The sequence below is a fragment of the Tyto alba genome, unplaced genomic scaffold (genome assembly GCF_018691265.1).
Source record: "Tyto alba isolate M040663 unplaced genomic scaffold, T.alba_DEE_v4.0 Super-Scaffold_1000006, whole genome shotgun sequence".
In the NCBI taxonomy this organism is placed as follows: domain Eukaryota; kingdom Metazoa; phylum Chordata; class Aves; order Strigiformes; family Tytonidae; genus Tyto; species Tyto alba.
The window spans coordinates 33,449,442-33,466,098 of NW_024881272.1; the positions used below are offsets into that span (position 1 = coordinate 33,449,442).

Genomic DNA, 16,657 nt, shown 5'->3' on the forward strand with positions numbered 1-16,657 from the left:
AAAGAAGCCCTTGAACATTACCTTGTCATCCCTGACAAATTTTTTAATCATACACCAAAAAGAACAAAAAGTACTTTGATTATTGTTTGCTCGGTAGTTTTAAAATTAATTTTAGAAGTAATGAAGGTCCAAGATTCTTTGTAGTCTTAACTTGCTAGCTTTGGTTTGGACTAAAGGAATTTCTAAAAATATTGTTCTGATTATTTTTTTTCCCTTACTGTAACTGGTAATTCTGTCTCTAAAAAGGCACTTTAGACCTAGTCGAGAATTATCATTCAGAATTAGATTTTCTTGATAAGCACTTAGTCACTTAAATCACTACAGTCACTTATGCTCAATTTTACTCAAAGCATGTTTCCAGTTTTCTTCTTAAAACTACTTTTTTTTCAGGTTTGGTTTCTTTTTTGCCTGTTTTTTGTGCTCAGCCTCCTATCTAAAAATGGATACAAATATCTAGATGATTCTTCTTTCATTTATAGCAATGATGACAACATTAAGAGCTAAACTTACTGTGTTGCAAATGACATTGCAAGTAACTAGGCTAAGGAGAAATTGGTTTTCCAAGAGAACAACCTATTTTATTTTTTAAAGTAAGTGCTGACTACCACCATGAAACATTTTTACACGTGGAAGCTTCATAGGAGGGAAAATTTATTTAATAGTGACTCCCAGAAATACCTTCCTTCTATCGGGATGTCGCGCTCCTTCGCTTTGGGTGACGGTCGCAAGCCCTGCGCCTGCCCGTCCTCCATTACACGGTGCTTTGCCACAGGAGGGTGACTTCTGCCACAGAAGTGCGCCACACGGGCGTTGGTTTACCCATTTGGGTGCTTTGTAAGCTGCTTGGTATGTTTCCTGATGAAGAATAAAATTAGAACGAGATCATCATGGGCCATCGTGCCTGCTAGCCTCTGAGGGAGCATTTGGGTTCAATTGAGATCTGCTTTATTTTGTTGTCAGTCTGCCTTCCAGTCTCTGTGGGTGGGCTGGTACTTGAGGAAGGTATTGACAGTGGGATTTGGGGGAAACGGTACCTTCTGGGAGTGATTGAGTTGCATCATACCTCAGCAAGAAGGCCAGTGCCCAGGCCTTGGCCCCCTTGAGGCACCTCCATCACGATGGTTCTTGGGAGTGATTTCCCTCACACCAGAGCTCCAAACTCTTTGAGAGCGCTCAAGTCCTTCCCTAAAAATCTGACTTGAGTCTCGTTACTGTGGCGATGAAGTTCACTCTCCGATCCCCCGTTATCCCCGAATTGGTTCGCAGCCCGCTACCGAGCTCCACTCAGCTTTTCCCCGCTGCCCCCTCCCGCGTTGTCCTTCTCTCCTCACAGGGGATTTGCGCCCCTTCCCCCGCCTTTGTGCGGCACCCGCCCGGGGTCGGGGAGCCCCTTTGGGGCTGCTGGGGAGGCCGAGCCCGAGGCTCCCTCACGGGTCTGCTCGGCGAGGCGGGGCGGCGGGGGACTCCGCAGACTTCAGCCTCCCCCGGACGGGACGGGGAGAGGGCGGTGGGCGCGGCCAGGCAGCGGGGCGGGGAGCGCGGCGGGGGCTGGCGTGGCTCCCCGCTGCCCGCCGGCGGGCCGTGCCGTGCCGAGCCGTGCCCCGCGGCTCTACCCCCCCCCCCCCCCCCAACCTCGCCCGCCCCGCTCGCTCTGCAAGATGGCGGCAGCAGCCGAACGCGGCGCGGAGCTGCCCGCGGAGCCGCCGCGGGGGGTCCGGCCGCCGCCTTTGGGCCCCGAGGAAGTGGCGAGGCGGCTGGCGAGCACCCGCCGGGAGCTGAGCAACAGGCGCAAGATCCTGCTGAGGAACCTGCCGGCCGAGAGCAGCAGCCAGGTACGGCCGCCACCTCCCCTCAGCCGGCCGGCGGCGTGGCGCGCTGCCGCCGGCGCCTCAGGCGGGCCGGCTCGGGGCGGGTGCCGCTCGGGGCTGCCCGCGTTCGCCCTCATCCTTGGGGGAGCTCGGGGCGGGAGAAGCGGGCTGGGCTGCAGTTTCCCTTCCCCTTGCCAGCGGGCTTGCTCCTCCCGACGCCTGCTTTGGCGGCCGGCTTTGTTACCGGCGGTAGCCGCGGTGCCTGCGGAGAGCGGCTCCAGCTTGTCCTTCCCCGCGGCGGGAACTGCCGCCCTCATCCGTGGGGAACGACGCCGGAGGGGGAAGGCACGGCTCCGGGCTGCTGCCCACGCGGGAGGGGGAGAAGCGGCGGTCGGGCTCCCTGAGGGAGCAGCTGCCGCCCCGGGAGGGGGAAAAACCCGAGGGGGGCTGGGAGGGGCAGCGCGTTTATTCTGCGGGCCGAGCAGCAAGGTGTGCAAATTAGCAGGGCTAATGAGCGCGCTCATAATTAGCACTTGTGTGTCTGCTGCTGAAGGGGACCGGCGGCCGGTGGGTGGCCCGTTAGCGATACTCGTGAGGTGGCACCGATGTGCTCGCTGCATCCAGGCCAGGTGGGGCGACTTTGCGATCCTCCAGCACACCCGCTTCAGTGTCAAAGCAAAGCTAAAAAGCTTCGACCCTGTTTCTACTCTTCTCTCCCCCCTCCCCGCCCCCCCCCCCCTCTTTTTTTTTCTCCTGAGGTGAGCAGCATGTAGACAAAGTGGTTTTCCACAATCTGTTGGTGGTTTAGGAAAATTCCACTCAAATTACTGCAATTCAGACGAGAAAATTGGTGAACTCTTAAACCTAACGCATGTGAGTCAGATTTTGAGGCGGTTTAGTTGCAGTCACTTAGCAGATCTTTACCAGCTCTAAATATTTAACTTGGTGCACAAGTGTAAAAAAAAATGTAATTACAGCTTTTGTTCTAAATTGCTCCTTGTCTCTCTTCCCCTCTCTAAAGCACAGTCAGTTTTACTACCTGCAGGTAAGTGCAGCACATGAAGACTATCATTTTCTCCATAACTCCAGTAGAAAGGGACCATTCATTTTAGAGAGAATCTTTCAGCGATCAGTGTAATTTGATCCAGAGTACCGAGCTGCCTTCCCGCTGCCCTTCTTGATGTTTTGTTCTCACGTATATGCTGCCTTTTGGTCTGTTTGGCTGTGCTGTAGTGTGATTGTAGGTAGTTAAGAGTTTTCGATACAACGGTTTTGCTATGATCTGGCATGATGTTTTACACTCAGAGCCTCACCTCTATTTATAGAAACCTAATGACCTAATCAATCGCTAATGCAGAACTTGGACAACCCTGCTAATCTTCATCGTCTCTTCAAGAAGCCATCATGCGTGACTGTGTTGACAAGAGAGGGCTTACTGGCATATCACAAGATGCTTGCTGTGGATAGCCAAACAGGATCGCTTTGTCAGACACTCAAACAGCTGTGTTACTTGCTCCTGTTGCACACTGTAGGTACTTCATGAATTCACATGTGGACTGGTTAAAAGCACATCTCACCTACATGGAAGCCACCAAGTGAGGTGTTGTGTGGTCAGACAAAGAATGCTACAGGGAAATGCTGTCATGAAGGTCCAGTTTGGCAGCCATGCAATATTTTGGAAGTTTGCCATTTTGTTTTGATGACTTAAAAGTATCACTTAGATGGCTTTTTCTCCACACGTAAGGTATTGATGTTCACCTGTTACTAGACTAGAACAGTACTACCGTGTACAGATCCTGACATACAGCTTCAAAAGATGTCATTTTAATTTTTAACATCGTTAAGCTATTGGTGTTCGCAAGTAAAGGCAGAATAGTCATGCTGTAGAGAGGAAGTTTCTGTCCTGGAGCAGTTTTGGAAAGGAGAAGGATGTTTGTGGTCAGGCATGTTAAGGATACCTGTGTATTTGGCTGTCATGCATATCCAGAAATTAGTATGAAACTTCATATTTCTTATTTCAAATTAACACCCTTGGTAAACACAGTGCAGAGGTGTTTTGTCTGCTGTTTTTGTCTTGAAATGATTGATTAGCCAAGTAAATCAGATAAACTGTTGCTAACCTGGCCAATTTATTCGCCATCAAGAAAGAGATGGACATCATTAAAATGAAGCAAAGTCTTCCAGAATAGGTTTTCATAAATGTGGTTATTTCTAGACATTGGAGTGTTGGATCTTCTGTCATTCATTGTTGTTATCTGAAGAGTGAGGCCAAGAATTACCAAAATAATTTTCAAGCGAGAAACAGCTCTTCTGCTGATACAGATGGCTGGAGGTGTTCAGTTTTGTCAGAAGGTTTGTTGTCTTCAAAATGAGAACTTTTTTTCCAGCTGAAATTAGGTAATGAACATTTTCCTCTGCCAGTTGTAGCTACAAATTAACTTTTAAATTTTATTACTGTACTTGTAATCTTCTGTTACCTTTGGTGTTCCACCTGTGTTAAACTGAATTAAAAAAAAAACAACAAAAACTTACTCTTAAGGCCGCTGAAAAAATATACCTTAGCCATGAAGTTTCTGAACCAGAAACAGACTACCATGGGTTTGTAGTCTTAGAAACCAAACAAACAGATCTTTAAGTGTCCAAAGTGTTCAGAACTTTAGATGCTGGGTGGGTATTACTAAGGAGGAAAGGTTGCCCACGTTTGATTCTTGGCAAGTAGGATTTCTCTCTAAATGCATTTGGCAACATCTGTGTTCCTAAGGAAATCCAGAGCCAGTTTTCGGGAGGAAGGACAGCCTGAAGAAACCACTTTGCAGTCTGTCACACCAAGTAAGTCAGCATTCCCTTACGAGCTTTTTTTCATTCAGTGTCCGTATGAAAGAAATCCAGAGCGCTAACAAATTAAGTCAGAATTATGTCAAGAAGACTCTTTCTGCATTGGGCTTTATACCTCCGCCTGCAAATATGGACTTGCAGGATTAGTATTTCTTCAGGTAATTTTCTCACTACAGCCATGGAGAAAGGTACTTCTACCACAGATCGGTCACAGACATTTTTATTAGCACCTTCACTGTTCTTGAAGGCATTTACTGCTTAGTTGACAAGTCAATCGATTTTGTACTGACCTGTTGTGGTAAAGTCTTCCAGAGTTGCCAGTTAGTTCCCCATATTCATCTTCATCTGATTCCTCCAGCACAGTACCTGAACTGTGCACATTATCAAACATGTGGTGTAATGATGACCTCAAAATGGACATATGCTGTTGCTGTGACCTCTCTAAATCTTGAGGTGCAGCACCATTGATATTTGTGCAGCTATATTTTTGTTGCTTTTTGGATTGTTGAACCTATAAAATTAGACAGAAATGCACTTATCAAAGCTCTGATTCCTGTTAGTTGGGTCAAAGCTGTGAGTTAAACAGCTTCCTGGATCAACTGCTGTCTTAATTCATGTCATGTTTTTCCTCCCTGCATCTGATGTTTTTCTGTCATTGTAGCTATATGCAAACTATATTAAAAATCTCCTCAGCATTTTTTTCTACTCAGGGGGCATTCCTTCTCCTCTGAGTCTGATCTTCTTGCTCCAATACTCTGGGAGAGGTGTGATCTGGTAACACACCGTACACTGAGAATATGGGACCCCTGGGTGTTAGTCTGAATATGCTTCAGAGTTTGAGTTAATACTGTAGCAGTGACTACTATTTTTAAAAGAGAATTCAGTGCCGAGTGTGGACCAGGCTGCGTTGAGGGTCACAACAGGCCTTCCTGTTTCTCCATGGAGCGTCGCTGCTTGCGTCAAGAATGTTGTGCTGCATACCAGCCTTCACGTACAGGATGCACTCTCCAGAGCAACGATCCTCTCCTCCTGCAGCCTCTGCAGAACACACTCCTCTAACTTGCAGTTCTTCTTACAAGAGCGGGCAGGTGTCATCTGCTCATACCAGACTAATAACTTTATGGCTTGGGTAGGATGAAGGACCATAAGCAGGATCCAGGGAATCCTAGCAGGCCAATGGTGTGTGACGTTTTACGGTAAGACAGGCAAGATTATCCCATTGGTGTCGGTCTTTTTGAAAAACGTCAGATAGTGGGTCTGTTCTTGTGAGCATTAATATCCTCTGATGTGGTGTTGTGGTAAGACTGATGTTTGTATCAAGAATCTTTGCAAGGACACTTAAAGGTAAGCTTGGTTGTAGTCGTTTTATTGTGGTCAGTGTTTGGCAATGAATTAGCAATCTCTTGGTTGGATGTCTCTTGCAATTGCCTTGTTGTGTGTGAATCTCCCTGAACCGTCGTCTTTGATGAATCAACCAATCCATTTCAGTAGCAAGGAACACAGTTTCATACAGTGTTAAATGTGCAGTGGTCAAAGGCATGCATCGCAAATTGAAGGTCCTTGAACTATCATAAAACTGCTCTGACTGCTCTGGGAGGCAGGAGGGCTGCTCTGGGCAGAGGGACGGAAGGAAAGGATAACTTCTTTACTGGTAAAGAGATACTGAGAAATTCAGGATGACCAGAGTATAAATAAAGGTGTACCTTACTATACAGGAAGTTTTATTTTGTTGGAGTATTGGATGGCAAGTCAGCTTCTGTTTATTTTGGATTTTGTAATTACCTCAATGGATTAGAAGAATTGCTTTTGGTTTCCCCTAGTCATTGTTTTTCCACTGTTAGTGGTTCCTTATTTATGTCTGATTAACTTCCATGGGAGCAGTGGCTCATAACTGTGACATTATCAGCAGTCTGGTACCCTGGCTGGATACTGGTTGGTATCCCATGGAGTTGCTGTTAGGAAGAAAGGACCTTGGGTTATCTTTCTTGCTAATCATTACTGAGATCTGTAGCAAAATCTCTGGTCTTCACTGCTAAGATTAGCTGGGCAACAAGGGCTGTTCACTTTTTGATTCCTTTCTTTGCAGTTAAGGAGCCAGTGCTGTGCTTTCAATCAGTTTTTTTCTGTGCTTGATTATCTTTAAATGCCACCATATTACACTCACATTTCTGCTTTTTTTCTTTAACATCTGAGGCTAGAAATATAAATCTTATAAAGGGGATGTTCTACTTTAATATAGGACATGAAGTAAAGTAGGGCTGATTAATTATTTTAATACCCTGTAGTTCTTCTTTGGCATGAACAGAATCTAAAGAAAGATGAAACATTTAGGTGTTGATAAGAAACTGGTGCAGTCCATCTGGGATAGGGATTTATTTTGTGTTTTGGGACCTGATGTACCCATCCAGTTTTTTTCACCAGTGTCTGTTTCTGATCAAAAGACAAGTCACTACTTAGCATGATGCTATTTCTGGTGGGGTGGTTGTTTTTTTGTTTTTTTTTTCTTCTTCTTTCTCCCTGGATTAGCCACAATTTTTCCTTGTTCCTTTTTGATAGAAAGCCTTTAATGAACTGTGATGATTTGAGGAAGTACTCTCTCCCAATTTGCTGTATGCCAGACGTTTAAGTAGAAGGGGCCTTTGTGTTTTAGTTAGTCCTCCGTCACACTGACTGAACATGAAAGGCATACTTGCTGGATAGTGAGTAGCTCTCATGCCTTAGGATGTACGTGCTTTTTGATTTTCTTTATTGCTTTTCTTTTGCTTTGCGCTCTTGCTCTCATGTTACCTCTTCTATGGCTTTTTCATTTTTCATTTAGCTTGCATATTGCCCGCTATACTCAGGATTAGTTTCCAGTCCCATAGTGTTCATCTTACCAACACACTAATATGTCTCTGGAAGATCAGAGAATTTGTTTTTCATTCCATGTCTGTCATAAGTTTATTAAGAAACTGTTGTTCTTCTGTCTTAACGTTTTCTTATATTACTTTACTAAAGATCTTTGGAGGGTATGATCTTACAAAAGTGGGAGTCAATTCTCAAACAAAAAGGTTTGCCCCAAGGGCAGTTTATGGCCTAGAGTTACAGGCTTGATTTTATTTCAAATTTCATAGTTTGTGACTGACTGTGGAAGTGAGGAAGGAATATGCTGAGCCAAAGCTTTAGGGCACACCTTAGTGCTCACTCTTCCTGGATGCCTGGGCAGGGAGACACCTGCTACATATCCTAGACTTGATCCTACAGCCATTGCTCATCTAAGACCTTTCTTTAATGCAACATTGAAAAAAACTTGAAAATTTGTCAAAGAACAGAACATACTGTATGGTATGATGAGCCCAATCTTTTCTGAAATTTTGCTTGTTAGGAGCAAGGGAGGATTTATCTGCCAGTTGATGCTCAGTTGGTGAGGATTTGAGGACCTCCTACCTCTGTGGTGATTAGTAGAGAGGAGATACTTAAAATTGCACTTTGCATCAGTCCTTGTGCTTTGTTATCTAAAAAGTAGATAACAAAGCACAAGTTGTTGATGCTATATATTCCACTTCTCACTCTTCAACAGAGTTTCTGGGATTTTCCCTCAGTAACAGATTGTTGTTTTAAACCATGTTGATGTTCTCTTGCTTACTATCTTTTTTTTTTTTTTCTTTTTTTTTTTTTTTTCCACAGCAGACCTTTTAAAATTTGAATTAAATGAGCATTATGTCATTTGTAAATGTAAAGCTTTTTCTTGAGAAGTCCACGTCTTTTTCTGTTCTGCCTGCACAAATGGAAACAAATTCTTTTTTGGTTATGAGATGATTTAAACCTTCTTGGTTAGCCAAACATGTTACTGAGTTCATCTACTTAAAACATAATTGATTCCTGTTTCAAGGATATGTGTGTGAAGTTTAGGCCTTCACCTACTTACTGAGAGCCAAGTTATAGACAGGGCTTATACAGTATTTATATTGGAAACGCCACTAAAGCTTACTATAGAAATCTGGCCAGGCACCATTATAACTGTTAAATATTTTTGTTGCCAGAATAACACAATTCGGTGTTATATCTAGAGAGAGAAAAAACCTTGGGTTTAGGGTGCTGTAGGCTTTATATACATGGCATATTGTTCCAGGTGATGACTGAGTATTTCTTGCATATTTATTTTCTTGCACTATGTGATCTTGGGTATGGAAAAGCTGATTTTATTAGAAATAATACATTGAGCTTTACTCACTCGATAAATGGGGCAAATGTGCCTGTTATTGACTCCCTTTCTTGTTTGCATTTAAAACAACGCAGGTAATAAAGCATAAAGACAGATCCTCTCTAAGGAAGGCATTCTTTCCGTTTGAGAGATGCAAATTTTCAGTTTCAACAGTATGTGGTAAAAACTCATGTTGCCAGTTTTTCTACCTAAGACAAGACAGGACAGGCCAAGAACTGAAGTATTTCAAGACCACATTTCTCATGGTAGTAAATGATACATTTTTTAAAGTATATTCTGCCTGTATTTACTAGTGGTTTCTCTTAAACTCCCTTTAATATATTTGTGTTTGCTTTTTCTGCTAATTTTAAAGTATAAACTCCTTATTTTCTAGTTAGGGTTTTGATTTTTACTGTTGATAGGATTACCTAGCTTTCAAAGTCTGCTTTTAAGAACTTTGAAGGTTTAAGGGGCTGCATAGTAGCTAAGCATTATTGGTTACATTTCTGTTCCAAGATGTTTACTTAGAGCTGCTGGCATGGCCCGCATGTTTATAAAACTGCTGGTACTCTGAGCAATCTCTCCTCTGTTTTCTCTCCTCCTCCCCCTTTCCATGATACGTATCATCCTTGCTTTGACCAGGGACACATTCCCCGGGAGCTGCCCAGCGGGGACTTTGCTCAGGTACAAACACAACTCGGTCCCCAAGAGTTGGTGCTGAGTTTTACATCGGGTTCAGGAGCCAACTACAAGTTGATCGTAGGAGTGCAATAATTAAGGGTCAAGACAGGCACTATAATCAGTGTTTGTGTTGGAAACGTCCCAGGATCTGTGACTGCAGTAAGTCTGCCAGATAGCTTTATAGCTGCTTACAATTTTTGTTGTCAAAATATTATAATCTAGCCTGACGTTCAGTGCATGACGCTCATGGCAGCTAGACCTTCCCTGTGTTAGTGGATGCTGCCATTTTGTTTAAACTTAATATGATGCAGTTAAATGATATTTATTGTAGTAATTGTAATTTTTTTTTTTAGACTAGTAGATACACTCATTTATAAAAGAGGAAAAGATCCTTTAGGAGAAGCAGGTTTGTAAATGTTAGGTGGAAAAAATACTAGCAGTGGTCAGGCTTGGACAACAGACAGGTTGGATGTGGATATTGTGAGCGTGGGCAAAGTGGTGGCACTGGGGATGGCAGCCACTGCTCACCTGCAGGACCACCGCTGGGTTTATTACTCCTGCTGAGGGGCTGGGGCACGGAGCCCAGGCTCCCCGGGGAAGTGAGCCATCAGGTCGGGAACGGGGAGTGAACTGCAGCTGTTTGTTTCTGCTGTGCTCAGGGAAACAGCCCTCTGCTTACATTCCTTGGAATTTAATAGGGTCGCACCAGAGAATATACCTGACTTGGATGACCCGTTTCTTCTCTCAGAGTAAGCACTCCATCCCGGCCCAAGTACCGGGTAACTGCTTCTGCCAAAGGGGCCAACTACATTCAGTGCTGTTGGTGCACGATGTTTGGTGGTGCGCAGCTGAACCTGGTGAGGAACAGCAGGTAAAGGGATCTTGTCGCTTACCCTGACATTTCTGCTCTGAGCTGTCAGGAATAGAAACTGTTAACAGCGTTAAAGTGGTGGTAGTGTTCGTTCTTTTTTAACAGACCTAAGTGTTGAAAGATGCTGAAGGTAATTTGTAAGAGAAGTGCCCGAGTTCAAAAGCTGGGTTAGTAATTCTGAAAATATTATAAAGAATCTTAATCTAATGTACACAGATATTTACACATCTGTTTAATTTGAAGAAGTATACATTTGCTTAAGAGTTGGCACGGTGTGTTTTATTTCTGTAAATTGTCACAAGTGGTCTTTATGTGAAAAATGCTTTCACTGAAATACTACACAAACACAATTCCACAGGTAAAGGTCCCTGCTGTGGGGGCCGTGACAGCACAAGAACAAGCACCTTCCTGGAAGAGCCCATTGCACAAACCTGGCAGTGTTTGCAACAACTTGTGGAAGTCAGTGTTAAAATCTTTACTAAAATTGCTTTGCTTAAATTAGGTTTTGATTTTAAATCTTCCTTATGTTCTCACTGGTTTTTACATGAGACTTCACAATTATCCCGCAAAGATAGCTGCAATACAGGCTATTTTCCCTCTCAGTTAAAATTTCAAACAGTTACTTGGAAATCATGTAGAATCATCTGATTCACAGACAACTTTCCAAAGAGTGTTTGAAGCTCTTGAAAGAATATTTCCTGCTACTTAATCATCATATAGAAGAACTTTCAGTGTTACTCTTGTAAAATAATACAGGAAATAAAAAAGGAAAATATGTCCCCCTTTTTCTAAGTGGGACAGAAATAACTTCTTTAGAGTCTTCACTGCTACAGTACAGCTGAGCTGTGCAAAACTGTGCAGAAATTGTCTTCTCAGTCTCTCATGTCTGAGAATGAACTACCGTCTAATTCTTGTTAGAGAGGTGTCTACAGTCAAATCGCCTACCTGACTTGAATCTTTGAATTGTGCCTGGCCTATTTTGTGTTTCAGAAACCACATCCTTATCACATATGATTAGAGGATGGCTGGTAGCTTGAGAAACACTGCCATGTTTTATTAATGTAGTATTTGACAGCTGTTAACTAGTGAAACTAGAGATTGGTGCTCGCTTGACTAAAAGGTATGCACCTGATACCAGTCATGGAGAACCCAATTAACCTTTAGGCTATATATATTGAATTAGCAAACTGGCAAGTAGACTGTACTACTGGAAATTGTCTGGAATTACACTTTCAGACAAAGTTGGTTGATTATTTTGCTTACCCAGATGGTATTTTGCTATTGGGTATGGGATTTATCCAACTAAAAGAATGCACATATCCAGGCTACTGCTCAGGGTTTCTTCTTGGGGATGATTAATGTTCACCTCTGCATTCTCACCACTGAACTGATAATCGTTCATGTCTTTTGTGGGACATGTGCATACACCTTGCTCTTGTTGGGGAATAGCTGTAGCAATCTGGTACACACCTCTTACACTTGCCCACCCCTCCTGCACCCCTGCTCACTCTCCATTAATTAATGGGAGCAAATGATGCTCTTGGGATTGATTCTTCGTGGAGCATCTGTGCACTAATGATAGAGGATACTTCCCAGGGGTTATTCTAGGCACAATTATCTGCTGCTTGAAATAATATTCATTATTAAAAGTGTGAAAATCTGTTAAAGTGAACTTGTGCAGTTAGAGGACACTAAAGCAACTGTTGCATTTTATGACAGCGTTGGCTACCCTCGCTAAACTGTGTGATACGATGTTGCCAGTATTTCTAGTCTGTGTGGTATTTTAATTATGCTAGCTGTACTTTGGAGAAATTGTGGGGGTTTTGCTATTTAATAAAACTGTGATGTTATTCATCTTTATTAAAAGACAGTCAACAGGACACCCTGCTGTGCTTATGTGACTTTGTATAACAAAAAGTAAATTAATCAAATTCAATAGGCCACTTTATATTAGATAAAAACATTACTGCAGTAGTATAACCAGCTTTTTTAAAAACAAATATTTGATAGTGTTTCTGTGGTGAAATTTGCTGTTTATTTGGAACGTTTTTGGTTTTGGTTTGGTTTTGGGTTGTATTTTTGGGGTTTTTTAATGAAGATTAATTTATACACTTATTTGGTCTGGTGAATTATTTATCTGATGTTACCTGTACTTTTTTCTTTCAGGAAATCCATGACTTATTCAAAGATTATGAAATCAAATATTGTTACGTGGACAGAAATAAAAGAACAGGTAAGAACTTAAAATTTTCTAGTGTTATATGTTTCAAGTGTGTGATAAAACTAGTGAGGAACATCATCTGCCATGTGTGAAGTCATCAGCTTCTCTGCCATCACATAGCTTGATTGGCAGTGCCTTTTACTTCTACTGAAGCAAGTGGAAAGTTGGAAACTTCCCTGATGTCAGCTAGAAGTAAGTTGGTCCACTGTGGTATATCTCGGACATATTCCCTCAGTGAGTCTGTCTTTGGGACAAGGCTAACCTCAACTGTCTGATTTCCTTTGAAAAACTAGTCCTGAGGCCTCCCTTAGGACAGACCACATGTGCCTATGACACAGTCAGAGGCGTGCCTAGCATTTACATCAGGTAATATAAGCCAGAAGCAATTTATTAAAGAAATACTTAAGTCATTGAAGGAAATGTTGTCCTGAATTATTTAAGTCTGATCTTCCATTTACAAATTAATTTTCTAAAGGGGGGGGGTGAGGGTGGGGGTGGTGGATTCATGGATTTTTAGTGCCTGTGAGGTACAGAAATGGACAAATATTTCTCTGCATGTTCCTGTCCTTCCAAATCACTGTAGGTCCCACTGCCTGGGCTATCTCTTGAGGCAACCTTGGTTTTCAGGACAAAATCTTAATGCAATAGCTGTGATAGATTTCTGTCAGGATTTTGTGAAGATAATGGTGTTTCTCGACACCTGCTTCTAAGGAGCAAAAACTTGTGCATTACTGTCCCAGTATCTTGCAAATTTGATTTCTGACTATGGAATAAGACTAGTCTGTATGTGAGGGACTGTAGTCTGCTGTATAACAGCAGACTGAACATCTGTGTTCAGTGTGAAAGGAAATATTTGAAAATACTTGGGAAGAGTAAGAGAAGGATGATTTTTTCATTTAATCTAGATGCACTCATATATAACTATTTTTTTACTGTGTATGCATTTGCGTTGTTTTTAGAGTGTATATATATAGTACTCTTTGCCTATTCACGTGAATTTTTGTATGTTTTACTGCATGCCTCTGCATATTTTTGTGACTGGAATACACTGTAGGTGGTTTATTTTTTCTTGGCTTCTCATTTGGATAGATTAAATTACTTTATCTCCATATTCATGAAGGTTTTAAAACTGTGGTATTAGTAGTTTTGTTGTGCAAAAAGCAAAAGTTCTGCTAGTGGTTTTGACTCTGTCTGTGGCTGTTTATGTGAATGTATTCTGTCTTGTCCAAAGAAGTGCTGACACAACAGAGTAGTTATCCACCCAAAAGAAGGACACACATATTGTAGTGCAAACTATTTGTGTAAGGAACTCTGTTTTATTGAGGGGTTTTTTTGTGATTTCTTTAGTTGTTTTTATTTTTTTTGTTAGATAGATTTAATGGTGTTTTAGTTTAATGGACATTATGGGAACTTTGTAGAGTTCTGTAGATGTTTCCAATTAGATTAAAATTCTCCTGAGTTTTCACTTGATTATACAAACTAGTTTAAGATTAATGATAAACTTCTGGAAGTAGCCCTAAATGACCTCAAAACATCGGGGAAGAAAATTTTATCTTAAAAAGCTAACAGTATTTTTAAACTTGCTTATCATCTATCCATATCTTTTATGTAACTATCCTTAGAATATACCAAATAGTATCCTATTAGAGAATAGGATACTATTAGGATAATATTTGACACTGTGTCAGAACACTGGAGAGCAAAATAATGGGGATTACCCAGGCACATTTCAATCTATTTGAGAATCCAGTTGCCCGTTTCCAGCAGCGTGTGGGAACTGGATGGGGTCCGAATGCAGTGGGTGGTGCTGCTGACTTTAGTCCACAGCTGTGGGCATCTGTAGGATGAGGACGGGGTGTTGATACGGTGGGTGTTGCAGAGGTCCCTTTCACCATGGTTGGAACTTCCTTCCAGCTGCTTGTGGGACCATGACATGGCAGAGATACGGTGGTGTTGCAGAGCATCCTTTCTCTGCGGGCACCTTTGAGCTGCCTGTGGGACCTGGATGGGGTACAGACACGGTGAGTGGTGCAGCTCTCCCTTTGCCCACGGTTGGCCTACTGGCTGGCTGTTGGATGATGATGGGGTACAGATACAGTGGGTGCTGCAGAGCTTCCTTTTTCCATGGCTGCAGACACCTTCATGCTGCCTGTGGGACCTGGGTTGGGTACAGATATGGTGGCTGTTGGGTCCACAGCTGCGTGTTACTTTCAGCTGCCTGTGGGACTTGTATGGGGTACAGATACAGTGGGTGATGTGGCTCTCCCTTTGCCCAGGGATGTGATCACCTTCTGGTTTGCTGTCTGTAGGATGATGACAGTGTACAGATATGGTGGGTGTTGTGGAGCCTCTTAAGTTTTTGCTCACCTGTCTCCTTGTCTGCCAGTCTGGGCTGGCACAGCTCTTCTTAGGCCCGTCCAGGGCCAACCATTTCTCTGACCCCACTGTGATGTGGACCACCACAAGCAGTTTGCTGGCTGTGACATGTCCGTGGCATAACCACAGCTGCTGCCTCTACCTCATTTGGGGCCCTCTCCTTGGCTACCCAGGGGAGAAGTTTGTGGAAAAGCTTTGCCCATGGCTTTGGGAAGCTCCCTGCAAGACCAGGATGGATAGAGGCCGAGGCTGTCTTATCTGTCCTGTAGAGCATTGAGAGCTCTTTGGACCGGGGGTGAGGTGGGACATGACTGGAGCATGCCGTCATGTGGTTGTGCTCTTGCCCAGGTTGTGGCTGTCAAGGACAGGAGAAGCAGCAACCAGATCGGCCATCCTGTCACCATTAACAGCCCTCCCTGCAACAATGCCAGCCTCATGCTGAGGATGTCTATCGTATGAATCCCAAGCTTCTAGGAGACATCTGTCCTGGGCCAATGCTGTCAGCCCACCATGACATGGACCGTGCTCTACCCACTATGACATGGCCATGGCATCCCCAGGGCCAGTGCCCAGCCCTTGTCTGCCTAAGGGAGAGGATTGTGGAGCAATCTTGGCCCATGGTTGCGGGAAGCTCCGTGTAAAACCAGGATAGGATAGAGGGCAGGACTGTCTTATCTTTCCTGTAGAGCAATGACAGCTCTCCAGCCAAGTGACAAAGTGAGAGAGGACAGGAACTGTGCTCTGGTTGCGTCCCTTTCCAGGAGTCTGGCTGTATTTCTCAGGAGAAGCAACAGAAGTCACCTCTGCCTTCCCCTCCATGCCTGCTCAGCCCTCGCTCGCCTGCCTCCTCGACCACTGGTCTGGGCTGGCTCAGTCCTTTTTATACCCGTCTGGGGCCACGAGCAGTCTGCCCACTGTGATGTGGCCGTGGCATCCCCGGGGCTGGTGCCTAGAGTTGGTGCTGCATCCACGTGATACCTCTTTTCCAGCAGTCAAGTGAGAAGACACAGAAATAAATAATGAAATAGAAAACAAGAATTGGTAGTGCTGCGGAAGGAAATGAAGTAGCTGTAGAATCAGTGTAAAAAACAGCAGCTCAGCAAAGGTTGAAAGACAATTAATAGCAGCATGTCCTACCCAGTGCCCTGTTTTAAAGATTTGGGTGGTACTTGCTGCTGAGATTTGTGGGTTTGAAGGCTATTCTGGAAAAAAGACACTCATTGAGTTTTCTCAGCGGGATTTTCCACGCCTTTGGCATTGAAGACAAGTCCCAGTACCCAACCCTGCGTTCAGGAGTGGCTGGCAATGCTGAGGGCATCTCTAGGTGAAGTGCGAGACTTCTGCCTGTCTTTTTGTGAAATGAACCAAAATCTTTGCCTGGGACTGCCCTGTGCTGTGCACTTTGGTTGGTCACGTGTTGGAAACACATGAATGAATAACTTCCATCTGCTTGGTTCACTGCAGGCTGTTACATCCTCTTTAATTCACAGGGTACGAGGCAACTGGTGCCAACTGAACCACAGGAGTTTCTCTCTGAACATCAGAAACCACTTTTTCACTGTGAGGGTCACCAAGCTCTGTGACATGTTGCCCAGAGAGGTTGTGGCCTCTCTATTCTTTTTGAGATATTAAGAACCCACCTGGAGATGGTCCTGTGCAACCAGCTCTGGGTACCCCTGCTT

At 43.7% G+C, this 16,657-nt stretch overlaps 1 protein-coding gene across 5 annotated transcripts in view; it reads left to right on the forward strand.

Moving 5' to 3' along the window:
* The first annotated feature begins 1,640 nt into the window (after positions 1 to 1,640).
* RAVER2 (ribonucleoprotein, PTB binding 2) overlaps positions 1,641 to 16,657 on the forward strand; it is a 36,601-nt gene continuing 21,584 nt past the window's right edge. For all 5 annotated transcript variants that reach the window (XM_042783874.1, XM_042783897.1, XM_042783903.1 and 2 more), the window contains exons 1-2: positions 1,641 to 1,832; positions 12,545 to 12,611. In XM_042783874.1, coding sequence (XP_042639808.1) covers positions 1,659 to 1,832; positions 12,545 to 12,611 — 241 coding nt within the window. In that variant the 5' untranslated portion in view covers positions 1,641 to 1,658. The remainder of the gene's footprint in view (positions 1,833 to 12,544; positions 12,612 to 16,657) is intronic.